Source organism: Balaenoptera acutorostrata, chromosome 6, assembly GCF_949987535.1.
Source record: "Balaenoptera acutorostrata chromosome 6, mBalAcu1.1, whole genome shotgun sequence".
NCBI lineage: Eukaryota > Metazoa > Chordata > Mammalia > Artiodactyla > Balaenopteridae > Balaenoptera > Balaenoptera acutorostrata.
The window spans coordinates 13,516,581-13,536,679 of record NC_080069.1 but is presented as its reverse complement, the minus strand read 5'-3'; the positions used below and the strand labels follow the sequence as shown (position 1 = coordinate 13,536,679).

Sequence of the window (20,099 nt, the reverse complement as noted above, 5' to 3'; positions counted from 1 at the left end):
TAGTATAATGTTTATGGGAGATGATTTACAAAGTGTATCAAAGATCTTAAATGTATTCAGACCCTTTGGCCCAGTACTGTGACCCCTAGAAATTGAACCTAAATAGACAATGAGAGATGTGCACAAAGATTTATATATGAGGATGTTTCCCTATGATTCATAATAGGGGAACAGTGCAAAGAATCCAAATGTCCAATAGTTGGGGTCAGGTTAAAGTATATAATGTTATTAAATGATAAAATATATGCAGCTGTGAAATATATTTCAAAACAGTCAAAGACATGGGAAAACGTTAACACTATTTAGAGTATAATCCCGGTTTTGTTTAAATGTATGAGGATAATTTGGAGCCTAATGCCTGGGTTCAGATCCCAGCTCTGCCACTTACTAGCTGGTTCATCTTGGGCAAGTCACTTGATCTCTCTGTGACTTGGTTTCCTCAGTTTTAGAATGGGAGTAATGATAGTATTTATTTCAAAGAATGAAGTAAATTAAAATAAGTAGAAGCAAAGCAACAATGTGTAGCACATTGTAAACACTACATGAGTATTAACTGTTGTCATCACCATTGTTATTATACGTACACAGAAAAAGGCTAAAAAAATAATTACTCTAAAAGTTTGGATGATAGTTCTTATTTTCTTTATTCTTTCTGGTATTTTCCAAATTTTTAACTATGAAATGTCAAAGTGTTATTTTTTTTAGCTCTGATGGTAGATGATAGAAAGCATCGATGTACTTTTGGGGCTCTAAAGGGATATTCGAAAGAGACAGCGTTTACCAAACGTCTAGGAGATTATCCTTCCTAGAGACTAGGTTTGAAGAAAACAAGTAATAAAAGTTTGTAAAATTAACTTATTAGAGATAATGGTTAGAGATAACCATATTGTTACATTGTTTATTATCTCCCAGGCAAAACTTTAGGAAGCTTATTGACAGGTAGCAGTGCTCAACTTGATGCGCTGATACCAACATCACGCATCTTCTAAATGTTCCAAACCTGTGCTGTCCCGCGCCTTACGTAGCTTGCGAAATTTAAATTAATTAAAGTCAAGTGAAGGTATGACTGCGGTTCCTTGGTTGCATTCGCCCCATTTCAAGTGCTCAGTGGTTTTCTGTGTCTGGTGACTTTCCTACTGGACAGCACAGGTTGCAACGTTCCCATCATCACAGAAACTTCCATCGGGTAGAACTGTCCTCTTCCGTTTGTTGTCATCTCATTCCTAGTGTTTAGATCTCAAAAACACTCAACATACTTTAAAAAAAATGTCTCCAAGAATATCCTGTCCCAAAGAAGACTTAAAGAGGCAAACTCATCTAAACCAGAGTGGGGTGACCTGCTGTCAACCTGGATGGGGGTAGGAAGAGGGGACAGATTTGGGGAAGATGAGGTGACATCGTGAGCATCAGAGAAAATGGGGCATTCCCAGTGACAGATAATAAGTGTGTTTGCTTTCTTCTAAGTTGATGGGAGTGATAAAGAACCAATTCAATTTCTTCTGAGAAAGAAGAAGCTGAGGAACATGAATAAATCATCAACTCTATGAGGGCATGTGTTGATCAAGAGGAGGGTAGCTGTTCTCCTTTCACTCGTAGGCCATGACCAAAGGCGTTTCTCCTTAGCCTTTGGAGAGCTATTCAGACTCCAAAGTTAAAAGCCATTGGACTTTGTTACAAACAGAGCCTGTAGGCACCTTCATTATTTTATGAATTTTTTCAAAACTAGAACAGACTGATTTATATGGGATCATTTTGTTGCTGGGCCCGTATGGAGGGTGAGAATAGAGGAGTGGGAGAGAGGAGTCAAGTCTCTGCAGGTGTGGACCTGTGCCAGGCCATTCACAGACATCTCATTTTACCCACCGACAGCCTAGCACGTGAAGACACCAATGTTGTCATTATTAACCTCAGTTAACTAATCAGAGCGCCGAGCTGAGGTGCTGAAATATTTTGCCTAAACTCATAAGTGGTGGACTTGGGTCTGAAAACAGATATTTGTAACTCCAAAACTTAGGGTTTTTCTTTGTCATTCTTTTCTTTTTTAAACGTTATGGTCCCTAACCCTTTCCCAAAGGTCATCACTACCCTAAATTTGGGGATTATCATTCAGAGTACTGTGAATTGTTATATACTTTTTTTTTGGCCTCGAGGCATGTGGGATCTTAGTTCCCCAATCAAGGATCAGACCCGTGCGCCCTGCAGTGGAAGCACAGAGTCCTAACCGCTGGACTGCCAGGGAAGTCCCAATTCTTACATACTTCTGACGGTAATGTAAGTTGGGACGACTTTGGATAACATTTAGATAGTATCTAATGTGGTTAGAGGTGGTCATTCTTGATAATCCAGAAATGTAGTCTAGTTTTATACCTCAGAAAAGCTGCTGATACCAGATAGGCATATGAGAATGTTTGCAGCAGAATTGTTTGTGACAGCTCAAAACCACAACCCAACTGGTTGTTTATCGACAGTAGAATGGATAAATTCTGGTACCTCCATACGATGGGATAGACTCTACAGCAATCAAATGAAATTAACCAGAGCTATTCATCAACCTGTATGAATCCCAGAAACACGGTGAGTCTAGGGCTGTTTCTGTAACACCGTGTCACCACTTTTCTTGCCCTAAGACCTTATGATTCACCAGATGCCAAATCTATTCCTAATATGAGCAGTGATGGGGCATGCAGATATCTCTAGGGAGTAAACCTCTAGACTGATTAGTGGGTTCCTTGCAGATTCTTAAATCTGCTGCGTGACTCTTCAGCATGATGAAGTATCCAAATCCTTTTCCTTAGGCAGCCACAAATGGCAGGTAACAAATGGTGAGGTAACAAACGGCACGGTACGGTTGACTAGCACGTGGCAAAAATAGGAGATGGGAAGATGGAAGTAGACAGTGCCTGGTGGATAGGCCTAGCACAGTGCCTATTATTAAGTACTTACTTACGGAATGAAGAAAGTGAAGAATTGTCTTGAGTACACTACCAGCTTCCTTGGGACTCCTGGTTCTGTTTCCATCCATCTGTTCAATCTTTGATCCAGCATGTATTGAATACCTACCAGGTGGCTAGTGCTATGATGCGGTATAAGAAGGAATGCAATAAGGTTCCTTCCCTGGAATGTCTCAATCTATGGGAAGAGCCAAAGAGATACCAAGTGTGTTGTTAATTACTTGCCCTAAGGTATATGTATGTGGGCAAGGAGTGCAGATAGCAGAGAATGATTGGGTCCGTCTTCCCAGAGGGAATAATGTTTGAGATGGGTCTTGAAGTAGAAGTAGCAGCTGACTGAATACATAGTATTGTAAGTATTTCTGGGCATTTCAGACAAAGGGAAGACATATGCAAAGACAGGGAGCGATTTCAGAGCATGCCATAGCTTGGGGAGTATTGAGTTGATCTGTCTGACTGCGATGGGCCGGCAGGAGGGTCATAGGAGGGGCCTTACTGCCTTCTCTGACTGGTATTGGGACTTTATTCAGTTGACAGTGGGAAGTCTCTAGGCTTTGGAGGCTTCCCAGGGACTAAACAGTCTGCAAGCCAGTAGAACAAACACACTGAAGCAAATTGACTGTTCTAATGAACAGAATACATTTTCAGCTGCTGATAAATATATATTTGTACAAATCCATTGATTAAAAAGTACAGATTGCTACTTTTACTAGATACTGCTCTGTAAATAGTAACATGATGCACTAAACAAAATGATGAAGTAGTAACAGTCCAGCTGCCTGCTTTGTTTCCCTGTTATTTCACTTTTAGTATCTAGACATTCATTAAAGCTGTAAGGGACTTAAAGATCCCAAATTCTGCATTTTTAAATCCAAAAACACCGCAAGACTTTTGTCCCAGACTTACCCTAAGGACCATTCATCTGTTCTGCCTTCTTTTCAAGATAGCAACCCATCTGATCTGCTCGTCTGTTTATTTCTTTGAAGGACTCTGGGGAGGCAATATGACAGAGTAGCAAGGACATGGTTTTGGGGAATCAGATAAATCTCATTAAATTCCATTCATACCACTCCCTGGTAGTTGTGTGACCTAAGACAAGTAATTTAATTTCACAAAACCTCAGTTTCCTCATCTCAAAAATGGAAGAAATAAAATCTGCTCTATGGTTACCAAAGGGGGAAGGTCAGGGGGAGGGATAAATTAGGAGGTTGGGATTAACATATACACACTACTATATATAAAACAGATAACCAACAAGGACCTGCTATATAGCACAGGGAACTCTACTCAATACCCTGTAATAATCTATATGGGAAATAGAGTCTGAAAAAGAATAGATATATGTATATGTATAACTAAGTCACTTGGCTGTACACCTGAAACTAATACAACATTGTAAATCACCTACAATATTAAAAAAAATTCTTTTAAGTTAAAAAATAAATAAATAAAATCTGCTCTACAGTGTGGATATGATATTTAAATGAATCAATGCACATATGTAAGTTTTTATTTTCCCCTCTGCATCCACCGAGACACACATAGTGACAAGGGACAAATTAAGCAATGCAGCAAATTAAAGGTAGGAAGGTTATTTAAGTGTTTCATCGGTAAGGCTGTGATGTCTTATATGAGAGACTTGAGTTCTATTCAGGCATCATTTTATGTTCTTGTACATTCGTGGTTGGTTTTTTCCTCTGAAGAAGGAAAGAAGACCCCAAGGTTTTCTCTGATTTAGGTAGGAGACAGTAAATTAGAAGACTGCATAAGGTATTAGTCACCGTTAGGAGCAATGATCTTTTCTAGAGAGCTCTGTCACTGTGTCCTGAAATGGTGTGCGTTGCTCTGCTAATCCGTGTCTAACGTTTATGGTTTGTGGTTGTTCTTCCTAGTTGACCTGTTAGGCTTGTTAAATTGGCGTTCGAACCCTCAGAACATTAAACGCAACTTAAAGAAGTTAATGGAGGTGGATGGAGGAGAAATTGTTAAGGTATGTTTATATATTCACAGTTGGGACTACAGCCACTGCATCCTCAGTTCAATATTTTAAATTAAACTGATGAGTGTAAACATAAAACTTGTCTAAATTGGGAAGCAAGTGTGCCAGTTTTTAGAAAAATGCTATTTTTAAACCTATTCTGTTGAAACCTAATTATCCCCGAATTTCTGCAGTCTGGAGCTAAACTGAAAGCACCAAATAACCTCTCTGTTTTTCTTATCTTCAGTTTTTGCAAGATACGCTAGACGCACTTTTTAACATAATGATGGAAATGTCAGACGATGAAGCATATGACTTCCTTGTGTTTGATGCACTGGTAAGCAGTTACACATATTATCTAGTGTTTGTTCTCACAACTGTGTGGTTTTTGATAGTTCAGTATTATAAATAATTGTGATGCATAGCCTCCTGCATATGTATTTGTATACATTTCTCTGATGATTTCTTGAGTCTACATTCCCACAAGTAACATTAGATACAATTGACTTACAGTCAAGACGTTTATGGCTTTGTTTCCTGTTAGATCTTCCCTTTTGATAAGCTTTCTCTTTCTCATTAGGGAAAACAAGCTGTTTTATTACATTTGAAATCAGGAATCCCTTTAACTCGCTTTAAAATTGTCTGGTCCTAAACCAGGAGATACCATTAACAAAGACGATTGTGGTTTGTTGTGTATGTGTGTACTTGTGCGTTCTTGCAAGGGAGAGTGAATTTGCAAGTCAGAGATGAGTCTTGGTCTCATTATGTACAATATGCAACCCAGCAGACAATTCAAATTGTCACACAAAATACTAAAACATGCAACCCATACCCAGACCGGAAATCCAAAGAAGGAGAGGGGATATCGGACTCTGGGAAAGTCAGAGATGGCAGAGGAGTGGTGGAAGCTGACACATCCAAACTAAGCATCGTTTTCTGATTGTTGGGGTTAAAGTTCAGGGCAGAGTTTTCCCTGAATGTTGCAGCAAAGAAGGAGGAAGGTAAATTGCAGCTTCAGGTCATTCATCAACTTGGAGAGACTGCTAGATTCAAGAAGAGTTTAGGATGTTGACACTTAAGGATGTAAGACAAAGAGAGAAGTGCCCCCAGCTGCTATCACACCTGGCCAGGTTTATGGGCAAGAGAGTCTATGGTAATGACTCCATGGGAGAAGGTCTGGAGAGAGATTCCCGTGGGACAGAGCATCAGGCAAAGGGCATGTGTGGAAGTCCCAGGTGCCCCTTCTTTTGCTCTCTTCTATCACAAGTAGGTGCAAAGTGGTTATTTGTATCAGTAGATTCTATGTCCGGTAGTGATAAGAGTTAACATGAGCAGAAAATCGAGACTCAGAAAGTCTGGTGAGTTCAGTAATTAGGGACACCCACACTGCACTGAGGAGACATATGTCCTGGAGTATTTCATTAGCTGCATCCTTGGGTTAGTGTTTACTATTCCCATGGGAAACCCTTCCCCGCACCCTTCCCCCTCTCATCCCGTTTTCTTCCCTGAGTTGGTTACCCGTGCACTGCCCTCTCTCTGAGGCAGTCAGCTCTCCGAGGCTAGGGGTGCTGGCTTATACTGGTTTCCTCGCAGCATTTAGCACAGTGCCTGACACTTAATGGTCTCTCTCTGTTCGTGTTAAATAAAAAGAAACCCCAAGACTTGACCTCAGCTCTGGAAGAGTAACATGGGAATGCTACCATAATGACCAAGAAGGAAAAGAAGGCCCCAGACGTTCAGCTCCAGCTTGTTGACGGAATGCCGAGGGTTGTGCTATGCTGCTATTTATGTTTTTCACCTTTGGCAGGTGTTTATTATTTCACTGATAGGAGACATCAAGTTCCAGCATTTCAATCCCGTCCTCGAGACCTACATTTACAAGCACTTCAGTGCCACTCTGGCCTATGTGTAAGTACCAGGCCCGGGCAGGGCTTGTGGCTGGGTTGTCGGGTTTGTGCTCTTCTTGGGACCGGGTTGTTGAGAAACCAGAGGGACGTGAGCTGAGTGCCCTTGCCTCGAAGTGCAGAACCTTGTTCTAAGCTTCGCTGGGGAAAGTGGGAACCATCTAACTGTTCTAACCATGGCAAAGGGATTACATTCAGGCCCCGCTGTCTGGGAAGTTACGGAAGAGATAAGGCTGTACTTCTTTAAGAATCCGGAGCATCTATAGGTGGAGGAGTTGAAGCTGTTAGGGGCACAGTCCAGGACAGAGGACCCTGCCCAGGATCTTAGGAGGCGGGTGTCGGTGGGATCAGCGTGACGCCCCAATGGGATCAAACAGAGGATGAAGCAGGACGACATGTGATAGAACTGAGGGTCATTCCCTCAACCGTACGCCGCAAGTGCTTTGTAGAATTTATTACCTAGAGGTTATGAGAAGATTTAATTTTGTTTCTTTTACGTGAGAGGGAATGGTCTCCACCTTTCCCAGAGTGCAGCCTTCTTTCTGTCTTTGGTTTATGAGCCCCTGACTGATGTTCTCTCTGAGCTTTGCCCTGCAGTGCTCAGCTCGTCGTGCGGTTGGATGTGGCCTGTCACCCCGCGCCTTGCACTCTGGTTACCGTGCAGAGCAACGTGGCAGTGACTGGAACAGAGCTGAGATGGCAAAGATCTTTCTGACAGTGGCTTATGCCAGATCGTGCCAAGTGCTGCTGACCTGCTCTGTCATTCAGATCCTTGATCCCTCATGTCTTTTTCTGAACTAAACAAGAAAGTTCTCGGTTTTATGTGCATAAAGGTCCAGAAATGTAATAAAACATAAGTGACCTAGAAGAGGTGTCATGTAGCATAATCCCCAATTAACACAATGGATATCATGCCCACTAGGTTGGGGGAAGCAGCAGATACACCAGTGATAGGGCTCTTCCCACCCTATAGCCTCACTTTCTAAGTAGGCAGCAGCTACAAGAGATGAAATCCTATCATTGGGTCTCTATTACACAGAGCCACATGCAACACTCCAGGTGGTGTGTTTCTGGTAATCTGCGTTTATTTGCAAGAATGGATCAATTCCACATGATTCCTGTGAATTTTTCTTAATATTAGGAAAACTCGGAGATTCGCAGAAGGAAAGTTCAGAATATCAGTGCCCTCAAAAATGTGAGGTAGCCCAAGATTATGACAACACCTAGTCCAAAGACTCTGGAAGGACACAAAGAACAACCTAAAAATCCCAGAGCAGTTTCATGTGTTCACATGCTCAGAACCATGGGTTGCTCTTCTTCCCACACTCAGTAAGGTTTCCATCTGGCTCCAGTTCATGGATCCCAAACAGCTGGGGCAGATTGGAGGGAATTAGACTTCTTTTAAGGTGACTACCTTTGTCAGACAGTCCCTCCCTTACAGGAACACCTGAACATGTCTGTATAGCATGCTAGAGATTAAAATATACTCACGATTCGAGTCCCTTCAACTCTTTGATTTCTTGATCATTTTTTAAAATCCTGCAGAGGGAAAGAAATCATCCCTTCTTCCCAAACCCCAGAGTACCACTTTGCCCCATTGACATTTTTCTCCTTCTTGCCCTTTTCAGGAAACTCTCCAAGGTACTGAACTTTTACGTGGCGAATGCAGATGACTGCAGCAAGACGGAATTGCGTTTTGCTGCCTTGAAAGCCTTAAAGTACTTGTTTAGGTTCATCATCCAATCTAGAGTGCTCTACTTGAGGTAATGGTGACCGTAATAGAGTGTTGACGCTCTCCATCCTCTCTTCCCATATTTTCCCTTAATCCTAATGCTCACATTCAGCTCTGTGAGCAGTTGGGTCATGGAACTGCCAAATTTCAGAACTTCAGGGTGAAGATGAGGGTGGACTACACAACTGTTAAAGAAGGTTCATGTGACGTCCTTTTGGATCAGCAGAATTTCTAGGGCGGTAGTGCCAGCAGGACTTAGGGATGCAGGTGACTACAATGTGCAACTTACTGGAAGTCTTTGTCGGTGACAACAACTAGGAAGTCAGGTTCCTGTGATGAGACTGTATTTAATACAGCAGCGGGCTTCATGACGATGTCGGGTGTATAAATCTAGGATCATGAGCTATTGTTGGGAGTAGACGGACCGTAGTGACAGGTGTTTGGAGGAGTTGCTTCCTGAGGTGTGTGTTTCTTTGCTGACACCAGGCTTAGGTACCTGGTAAAACTAAGCCCCAGAGATACGATAATTCCCAGTTTGGATTTCTAGAATAATCGTTCCATCAAAAACAATAGAAGTCAAGAATGAGGAAATAACTTTTCTGGGAATGCCCACAACTCCAGTGGCATCTCTACCCTTCAATAATAGCTGGATTTCCAAACTGTTAAGATATTTTTCTAAGGCAGGTTTGGAAACTAGATAGATAACATGCTCATATGTTAATACGAGTATAGCTGTAGGTAAGAGGATTTCAAGCCTGTGATTTGAGCATGTGTATTTTTTTAACTTTGTGTTTTTAAAAAAATCATAAAATTAAAGGCAAACAATTAACATGGAAAAAAAGCTTGTAACTTATAGTACAGTTCAAAGGTCAGTAGATTTACTAATTAAAGGCTCTTAAAAATCAACTAAAGAATGATAAATATCCTTACACACTATAAAATAAAAACATAACTTACAAAAGAAAACTTCAAATGGTCAGTTAAATTTAAAAAGAAATTTACACTATTAAAATGCGATACACACACACCATCTTTACCTGCACATTTGGTAACGATGAAAATTCTTTATCCTTTGGTGAGATTGGACGAAAATTGGCCCTGTGTTTTATTGCTGATAGGAAGATAAATTCTTAAGGACAGAAATTTGGCACTATGAATAAAAATCAAACACACACACAGAGCAAAGGAAGATATCACATTTGTCCAGTAATACCCCATCTAAAAATCTATCTAATGGAAAAAAAAATCCATCAGGTATAAATAAAGAGGAATGTTAAAGTATGTACATTCAGCCCTTTCAAATGTAGGGTATGTTAATGAGGCAGGATAACCCTGATAGGTTCTTAAATAATAAAACTAAGGTAGAAGACATATGTGTAATATGATCTCATTTCAAAAATATTTCAGGATTGGAGACTGGTTAGATATGAGTAAACTGTAGATAAGAGGGCTTTTAAGTAGGTTTATTTTTTAGCCTTTCTGCATTTTTAAAGTTTCTACAATGAATTTGTACATTTTTATGGTGTTTAAACATGTTCAGTGACTTATAAGTTGAGTTGGATGAATGTCAGCTCCTCCTTCCCTAGTAGAAGCAGGCAATGTCCGCCCAACTCAGAGCATATACACAGCCTCTGTAGTCCCCGCTTCTCTCCAGGTGGTCTTTTATAGTTGGATCTTTGTGTCTTGTAATTATGTTGAATTTCCACATATTCAGTTCAGGTGTCCTACTGAGGGAACATTCCCTTACCTAAAAGTTTGTATAGCAAACCCTGATGTCCAGCAATAAAGATCCTCATAAAAACATAAAAAGAGGGACTTCCCCGGCAGTCCAGTGGTTAAGACTCTGCGCTTCCACTGCAGGGGGCGCGGGTTCGATCCCTGGTTGGGGAACTAAGATCCCGCGTGCCACGGGGCACGGCCAAAACAAACAAACAAAAGACCATAAAAAGAAAAAACCTTAATTGAGGAAAATTTTTAAATACTTTCCATTAATGATCCACTAGCTCTTTTACCCTTCATAATGTTGCGTTGCATCTGGGCCATCATTTACACCGTCAGATTGCATGATAACAATGGAAAAGCCAAGTTAATTAACCTATGAGATGAACTAAGAGAGAGGCTTTGTTGAACTTAGTCCCTGATGGCCTGTTTATGGTTATTTTTCCCTCTGATGTTTTCTCATTCTAAAGCAGAGCTTGATCTGGGCTAGAGGGTCTGGTAGTCTGCATTCTCTGATTGCTTGGATTTGATAGACACAATACGACATTGAGAAGCTCAGTCATATTAGTCCCTTTTTTAAAGTCACAGAGATAGGGTGCCAGGTGTTGCTCTCGGCCCTCCAGCAACATTGGCTTCTCTTGATTCCTTCCACACACCCTTCGGTGCCCCCCCAGGGCACTTGCCTTAGCTGTTCCTCCTCCCTGCACGTCTCTCCCCTGAGATCTTCAGAGCCCACCTCCTCATCTTTCACCCTCAACTCACATGCCAGTTCCCGAGAGGCCTCTCCCACCAGCTCAGCTCAAACAACCTTCCCTGGTCACTGTCACATCAACGCCTTCCCTCCTAGCCCTAGATCTGGGGATCTGCTACAAGATCTTGGGATCTAGCAGCAGATGAGACAAGGTTCCTGCTCTCATGGTGCTTGTGGGTTACATCGAGGCCAGGGAGGCATATAATAAAGAAAGAAACCCACAAGATCATCTCAGATGGATGAGAGCTAGGAGGGAAGACGTTGATGTGACAGTGACCAGGGAAGGCTCCCTGAGCTGAGCTGGTGGGAGAGCCCTCTCCAGGAGCTGGGGTTTGAGTTGAGACTGAAAGATGAGGAGGTGGCCTCTGAAGATCTCAGGGGAGAGACGTGCAGGGAGCAGGAACAGCTAAGGAATCAAGAGAAGCCAGTGTTGCTGGACCATGGAGACTGGGAATGGGAGGACGGAGCCTGGCAGGCAGGCGCGGGATGGGGGCCTTCTAGGTCATAGTAAGGAGTTCGGATTTCATTCCAGGGGTCACGGGAAGCCACCGAAGGGTTTCAGTTAGAGAAGTAGTGGAATCTGGCTTACATTTTACATAATCATCTCATCTCTTGGATGGAAAGTGGATTATCAGGGGTTAAGAGTGAAACCTGCATGACCACTTAATAGGCTGTTATAGTTCAAATGTGAGATACGGTGGCCCTGTCTCTGAGGAGATGCAGAGAGTGGACTGATTTAGCGGGAAGAGATAATAGGAGTTGCTGTTAGATTTGGTGGGAGAATGGGAGAAAGGGAAGAACTGTTAATAACTTCTAGGTTTGGGGTGCTGTTTGCTAAGATGTGGACTATTTAAAGATGAACAGGAAAATCAAGTGAGTTCTGTTCTGGGTATGTTAATTTTGATATACTTTGTGGACTAAATTGCAGATAAAGTTCTTTTCTAAAGTTCTGCAAGATGGATGAATCGAGGATTAGCAGAAACCCTCTGATTGAGCAATTTTCTGAGAAGTTCATATTCCATGAGTACCATATAAGATATAGGTGAATAGAGGAGACTAATGTAAATATGTATATGTATTATTTGTACGTATGTATTTGAGTGTGTGTATAAAATTCTAAGTTCAAACCATCCCTACTCTTGACAGTTGGTGGTAAGATTGCCACCCAGTGTGAATGCACTTGGACTACAGTTTGGGGACTTCTGTGTTTCTGAGAAATGGGTCAAAGACCTTCTGATTTCTACTTATGAGAATGAACCAACTTTTCAGTTGATAGCTTACTTTAATCAAACAAGCACGAATAAGCAAAGACCAAGGCAGCCCGTGTCCTGGGAGGACCCTGTCCTGGAGGCAGGTCGGCACCAGCGTGGCCAGTTCAGTGGATAGAAGGATGCTGACTGGTCTTGCAGACTGGGTTGGGCTCAGAACGTTTCTAGGTTGAGGAGCTTCTCTACCCCTTGTCTGAAACTTGAACGCAAATGATCAGGGCTTGTTGCGGTGAGACAGAATGATTCAAATGGCAGAGAGTGATTAGACACAAAGATTAGAAGAGGAGAGAGAGGGAGGAGGGGGAGGCGTGGAGGTGGCGAGACTGGGCTGTCAGGGAAGGTAGCTGGGCCGGGAGTCCCCTGCTTGCTGGACATTCTGCTAATGAGCTGAGGGTGGTAGGTTTGCATGCAGGGCTTATCTGCTACTTGAGGCAAAGCTGCTTCCGGCCGTTCCCCGCTCTGTGCTGGCAATGCCTGCACGCCACTAGGATGGAGGACATCACCAAGACTGGCCTTCAGACAGCTTCAGAGGGCCACTGGGAGAGCTCTGTTGTAGGACTTTACGTACAAATCACTACCTTCCTTTTGTCCAGGTGGGGATAACTTCCCAGCTACTGGGCCCCTTCCTGAACCACCTAAGGGCACATGTGACTCCTCTGTTCACGGTATAAAGAGGTGACCAGTGAGGCATGGGCCTCCAGCGTTGTGTAGGCAACAGATCTATTGGAAAACTTCTTTTAAAGATGGAAAATCTGACCGCCTTCTTTTTTTTTTTTTTTTGCCCCACCTTCTCTTTTTTCTCTGAAGATTTTATGGCCAAAGTGAAGATGGAGATGAATTTAGTAATTCAATCCGCCAGTTATTTCTCGCTTTCAATATGCTGATGGACAGGCCTCTGGAGGAAGCTGTCAAGATCAAGGTCAGCTTGAGTAACTCTTAATGCTGTTGGTGAGGATGTTCTGGGGCCACATAGAACTGGCCATGGTGGGAGATAAAAAAAAGAATTAATCCTAGTTAGTTCGTGGAAAACTTGTTAATTTTAGAATGACTTATAGAAAGTAAAGGGAAATCCCTTTGTTTTAACTTTTATGTACATTTGTATTTTCAAATGTTGGTTTGCCAAAGAAAGACAAGCTATTTATTTATTTATTTATTTATTTATTTTTTATTTTTATTGAAGTAGATTTGATTTACAATACTGTGTTAGTTTCTGGTGTACAGCAAAGTGATTCAAATATATATATGTGTGTGTATATATATATATTAAATTCTTTTCATTATAAGTTATTACAAGATATCGAATATAGTTCCCTGTGCTATACAGTAGATCCTTGTTGTTTATCTGTTTTATATACCGTGATGTGTATCTGTTAATCTCATACTCCTAATTTATCCCTCCCTTCTCTTCCCCTTTGGTAACCATAAGGTTGTTTTCTATGTCTGTGAGTCTGTTTCTGTTTTATAAATACATTTATTTGTATTATTTTTTAGATTCCACATATAAGTGATATCATATGGTATTTGTCTTTCTCTTCCTGACTTTGCTTAGTATGATAATCTCTGGATCTATCCACGTTGCTGCAAATGGCATTATTTCATTTTTTTTTTAACTGCTCTGGAGTGTCCTATTGTGTATATATACCACATCTTCTTTATCCATTCACCTGTCAGTGGACATTTACGTTGCTTCCATGTCCTGGCTATTGTAAATAGTGCTGCTCTGAACATTGGGGTGTCTGTATCTTTTAAATTAGAGTTTTCATCTTTTCTGGATATATGCCCAGTAGTGGGATTGCTGGATCATATGGTAACTCTTATTTTTAGTTTTTTAAGGGACCTCCATACTGTTTTCCATAAAAATTTCCACCAATTTACATTCCCACCAACAGTGTAAGAGGGTTCGCTTTTCTCCACGTCCTCTCCAGCATTTATTATTTGTAAACTCTTTGATCATGGCCATTCTGACCGGTGTGAGGTCATACGTCATTGTAGTTCTGATTTGCTTTTCTCTGATAATTAGCGATGTTGAGCATCTTTTCATGTGCCTGTTTTGAAGACCTAAATATAATCAGAGAAACAAACACCCCAAATGAATGGCATTTCTGGACTCTGTGAATTCAGCCAGTTGATCCTGACGATAATTCAAGCAACAGGCTTTATTCTTAGGGCTCCCCTTCTTCCCAGAAGCCCATCGTCCCCATCATCTTGATCATTATCAATTTTTTGAGGTAAAATATGTAATCCCTTAAGACTCAAGTTCGAGCTTTATTTTTTGCTCTCTATGGCAACTTCGTGAGGGAGATGTCAAGATTTTAACTCCTTCCTTGGATAGAAAACTGAATTCTAAATGGAGAGTGGCTCTTGGGTGGTGAGGGCAGAAAGCTGCGCCTCTGGACTTTTCAGGAAAAAGATCTTGGGAGGTCATGTAGAACAACATCAGCTTTCTTCTTCATCGCTAGAGGGTCTGTGTCCAGTTCCCTGTTCAGGATCCCAGCATCAGGCGATTCTTCCTGGGATCAAGCAGGAAATTCTGTATTCGTCCTGCTTGGCAACTGAATATGCCTTCGGTGTTTTTCTTGCAGGGGGCAGCCTTGAAGTACCTTCCTAGCATCATTAATGACGTCAAACTTGTGTTCGATCCAGTTGAGCTCAGGTAAGTAGCCCAAAACTTTTGCTTCTTAACAGAGAAGTAGCTCCCCTGCCGGCTTGAGCTTAGGCGGCTACACATGCTGTGATTCTTCTAACATGTATTGACCGAACACCTTTTTGTGCTCAGTTCTGTGGAAGCCATAAAAGAAGACACAAAGCCGGCCCCTCAGAGAGGTTTGCACTTTCTCCAGGGAAACAAGACACACAGACATAAAATTAACCACAGAAAAAAGTACATAATACTATGCTTCCAGCCCTATACCTAAGTACCCCCGAAATGCCGAGTCAGATGGTGATTGACACTGGGGTGGAGGTAGCCCGAAAAGACTTTTGCAGAAATTGAGGGTGAAGGCGGGTCTGCAAAGCAGTGATGGACCTGACTAATTTGCCAGTTTAGGCTGACTTAGCTCCCAGGCTGAGCCCTGGAGTGAGCACGGAATACAGCCTCTCCTTGGCTTCCTAGAGACAGACTCTCAGGTCACTGGGGAGAAAATTCCAGGTAAACCTGTCCACGCCCAAATAATTTCCCAGTAGAGGGGAAGAGTGTAATGCTCCCTTCAACTCGGCAGGATGAAAACAGTGACTGCTGGGGTTTCTCTTCCAGCGTGCTCTTCTGCAAGTTCATTCAGAGCATCCCTGACAACCAGTTAGTTCGCCAGAAGCTGAACTGCATGACCAAGATAGTAGAGAGCAACCTTTTCCGGCAGTCGGGTGAGTCTCCACCAAAACTGCTGCTTACGGAAATCCCAGTCTTTTGTCTTCTTCAGCCAACACTGCCTTTTTTTTTTTTAAATGTCAATAATGTCCTTGCCAATCGTTTGCTGGTGCTTGAGGACCTCCTGGGAAACCGGTTTTAAGGAGAAGGTGAAATCAGTTCAGCATTCCCGTAGTTCCTGAAAGAGCAAAATCATGTGTTCTTTAATCTTTAATTCGAAGTCGTGTTTCATTAGTTAGCAAACTTTGTCCTCAAAATAGGAACCCCATAAAGTAACAGGCAAGCAGTAAAGACGGTCCTTTTAAACAAATGCATCTCCTTTGACTTAGAGTATAACATCCGTAACCGGGGGCTGGGGCAGGCAGTGATGCCATGGGGCGGTGATGGACTGCATGCCACTTATACTGGCTCGGCAGAGCTGGTTATGCACATCTCTTCTCGACTCCATGCCCAGTCATGTCATCTTAGTGGCTGAAGAGCGACCATGGCAGAAGGACTTACACCGTGGAAATTGGCAATCACTGTAAATCAGAGAGGTTCTGGGGGGAGCTGCAGGGGAGTCAGACTACCATCATACTGCTAGGAGCGGAGAGGAGAACACTCTTACACTGGAGAAGACTCTTCATTGTGTAGCTAGAGTCAAGCACATGGCCACCAGGTGGAAATCACTGTGTTCCTGTCCCAAAGTTGACATGGGAAAGAGGTCCAATACCTCGTTCTTTCCCAGTAAACCCAAGACTCGCTAGGGTGGGGCAGCTGTGGGAGCTTCTTTTGAAGCCACCACCACCAGGTCAGGGAGTCCCAGAGGGTGACTCATGCAGTGTGTATTGGCTGGAGGGTCTGAGAACTAGCAGGACACCGCAGAAATAGGAAAAGTTGAGTGGGTTGTTGGTGGGAGAACCCTTCTAGCCTTGCCCCTGGCTAGTTATGTAACTTTGGACGAACGAGGGACCTTCTCTAAGTCTCAGCTTCTGTTTCTATGGAAGGATGGACTTGAACTAGATCATATCAGCACGTCTTTTGGCTCTGACCTTTTCTGAGCCTCAGAATTTGTGCTTAGACATTTCAGCTGTTCCAAGGACCCAGTCAGGGGGAGTGCAGAAAGCTAGTGAGTGCTCTTAAGTGGAAAACTTACTACTAGTCAACCTCTTACTGTGCTGTGATTCCCTCTGCCTCTAAGGATGCCTAAACCATAAATGAGGCAATAAAGATGCGCTGTTTGAGCAGAAGAGCAAGGATGCCCTGGAAGTTTCCAGCAGAGGAAGCATTATCACCATTTACAGTCGTTTCTGTTAGTGCCCAGAATGTCTGGACTCATCAGAATGATATTTTATCATTGTGAAGATCTCAGAAGGAAGACACAGTAGGAAGATAATACCTTACTTTATGAAGTCCACGTGCCTGCAAAAGCATGAACAGAATGTCTGTGAAACATTGAGATGTGCTGGTGAAGCTCAGTATTTATAGGAATTTTCGAGTACATTTTCTCCATTAGGTGGAACATTTCAAAAAAATTAAAAGCATATAACTTGCTTAGTTTATTAGTTTCATGTGACTTAGCTTGCAAGTATCAAAGTTGGCTTTTTTTTTTTTTTTTTTTTGGCTGCGTTGTGCAGCTTGAGGGATCTTAGTTCCCTGACCAGGGATCGAACCCGTGCCCACTGCAGCGGAAGTGCGGAGTCCTAACCACTGGACCGCCAGGGAATTCCCAAGTTGGCCTTTTTTTAAAAAAAAAAAAGCTAAAGAAATTGTTAAATACTTTAAACATTTGGCTCCATGGACCCACAATAGGTGGGATTTTCTTTGTTTTTAAGGTCAAGGTACAGGGCTGAAGTTCCGTGCCTAAAACCGCGTGCGCCTCGGTGGCCTGGAGGAGTCCCTGCAGGGCTGAGTCCAGAGCTGGGAGCTGGGGGGGCGGGCAGAGAGGGAGCTGCAGGAAGGAGCCAGGCAGTTCGGGGATGTGCTCCTTCCTGCAGCTGGTGAGTGGTCTGCATTTCCCCCCTCAGAGTGCAGAGACGTGCTGTTGCCTCTGCTGATAGACCAGCTCAGCGGCCAGTTGGACGACAACTCCAGCAAGCCTGACCATGAGGCCAGCTCGCAGCTTCTGAGCTACCTCCTGGAAGTTCTGGACAGGAAGGATGTGGTGAGTCAAAGAGCCGCTGATGCAGAGCGTCGCGTACGCTGGTCCACGGCCCGGGACAGGAGCAACTGCACAGCTCTCCTAGTCCCAGGCAGTTGAGGTCCTGGGCGCTGGGGCAGGCTGCACCCACTTTAGAGGTGTTTAGAGAGGCTTCTCCCGGCTGGTATCTGTCATGCAAATCTAGGTCCAGGGAGATCCACCTACTGCTGGGGCTGCTACTGGCTGACTTTCCTGATTGGCCCAGTTCGCCCGTCACTGAGATCCTGCTGAGGACTTTTCAGATCCAGAGCCCTGTTTAGACTTGTTAGGTAGAAACCTCCACCCTCTTATACCTCTGGTACCTGACAGCACTATTGTAGATACACCGGAGCTTCTGAGAAGTTCTCATTTTATGTTCTCTCTGAAACTGATCCTTCCTTCTGGAGCCTAGTAGAAATGATGTGTTTTGTTTTTTTTTTTTTAATCTCACCTCATCTCCTCCCCCTCAAAAAACCTGGGGCCACACTGCCTGGATTTTCCATGTTCTAGAGATAGACCTGTCATAGCCTCCACTCAAGAGGCTGGAGAACTTTGCAGAATGTTTTCAGTCGAAGACAAACCATAGTCGCTACCCCCCCATGATGGCTACACGGCACCCATGTTCCTACAGAGAGGCAGGTGTTATGAATCACTTTCACTTAAAGAAACAGGAAGCAAGCAGAGAAATAATAAAAAGCAAGCCAGGAAAGAAGGGAGGGTGGGAGAGAGGGGACGCTAACAATACTTGGTGTTTTAATAAAATTACGTAAATAGCAGTGATCTAGTTGTTTGAAGCATTAAGCAGGAGATTCAAATATCTGTCAAGAAGCAATAATGGGTAAAGGCTTTGAAAAGGCAACTTGAATATTGATGAGTTGGAGCTGAAGGAGTATAGCATCAAACCACAAGAAAAGAAAGAAGGAAAAAGAAAGACTGAACATTCATGAGGCCCTGTTGGGTGCACCAGCCCAGCTAATTCCTGTACGGGATCTTTTCTTTTTTTTCTCACAGCTATGAAAATTGAAGCTCCACAAAGTTAAATAATTGCTCATAGTCACACATGACAGAGTCAGAATAGTAAATCCCCATCTTAGTCTGCTCGAGCTGCCGAAACAAAATACTGCAGCCTGGGTGGATTAAACAACAGAAATTTATTTCTCATAGTTCTTGGGGCTTGGAAGTTCAAGGTCACGGTGCCTGCATGGTTGGGTCCTGGTGAGGCCCTCTTCCTGTCCTGCAGATGGCCACCTTCTCGTTGTGTCCTCACACGGCCTTTGCTTGGTAGGGCAAGCTCTCAGATGTCTCTTCTTATAAGGATACTAACCTATCCGTCCCAGGCCCTGCCTTCATGACCTGATTATCTATCTCCAAAAGCCCCATCTCCAAATACCATCACATTAGGGGTTAGAGCTTCAACACAGGAATTCTGAATGCAAATGATCAGTCCATAACAATCTCCTTGACTTGAATTTCTTGTTTTTTTACATCCTAGAGAGGAGGTAGCAAGAACTGCATGTTGTTCCCTTTTTCTTCCCACTCATGTGCCAAATTGTCCCGGGTAACCCGATCTACTCAGCGTCAGGACCAACTACCTCATGCTACTGGGAATCCCCATAAACTGTTGAGTTGCTGGCTACAGGGAGCTCTCAGCGAGCCCAGATGGCCTGGGTCATTAGAGCAGCTTTCTTCCCCTGCATCTCCACGTTCATCTTTTAAATGTTAGAACCAGTTATGTCCAGCAGATTCCTTAATAACATTATGTATCGTTCTGTGAGTGTTTCCCCCTTTTGCACAAGAGATTGCTTTGTACTGAAGAACCAGAATGAGAGTTAAAGAGAACTCTTAGCAGTCCAAGGTTTCTTTAAGAAAAGTGAAGCTGAGTCAGAAGAAGTGGTGTCCATTCCTTTGTTTCCCCCTCAGGGCCCCACGGCGCTGCACGTACAGCTGATAATGGAACGGCTGCTGAGAAGGATCAACCGGACCGTGATTGGGATGAGCCGACAGTCTCCGCACATTGTGAGTGTCGCCCAGGGGACTACACAGCCACCGCGGCCTCTAAGTGTCCCACCCCACCTGCCCAGTGGGGGGCTCCGGGGAGCAGTGCCTTGAGACCAAATTCACGTAGGCCCCTCCCATCCCAGTTTCCAGTCTGCGCTGCGGGCTGGGTGGCATAGCTCCCTCGGGAAATGAATGGGGTCTAGAACTTTACAGCCCCCCTGGATGAGTGACTCTTTGTTATAACTGTGAGTAAATCTGATGCTGATTTTCTCTTGA

The 20,099-nt window shown here is 43.2% G+C and overlaps 1 protein-coding gene across 1 annotated transcript in view; it reads left to right on the top strand.

The window, feature by feature from the left end:
- The window catches only part of DOCK5 (dedicator of cytokinesis 5), a 210,948-nt gene that overhangs the window by 133,191 nt on the left and 57,658 nt on the right, over positions 1 to 20,099 (top strand). The window contains exons 19-27 of the mRNA XM_057548308.1: positions 4,844 to 4,941; positions 5,177 to 5,266; positions 6,737 to 6,837; positions 8,462 to 8,596; positions 13,111 to 13,222; positions 14,886 to 14,956; positions 15,557 to 15,663; positions 17,674 to 17,810; positions 19,746 to 19,841. Coding sequence (XP_057404291.1) covers positions 4,844 to 4,941; positions 5,177 to 5,266; positions 6,737 to 6,837; positions 8,462 to 8,596; positions 13,111 to 13,222; positions 14,886 to 14,956; positions 15,557 to 15,663; positions 17,674 to 17,810; positions 19,746 to 19,841 — 947 coding nt within the window. The remainder of the gene's footprint in view (positions 1 to 4,843; positions 4,942 to 5,176; positions 5,267 to 6,736; positions 6,838 to 8,461; positions 8,597 to 13,110; positions 13,223 to 14,885; positions 14,957 to 15,556; positions 15,664 to 17,673; positions 17,811 to 19,745; positions 19,842 to 20,099) is intronic.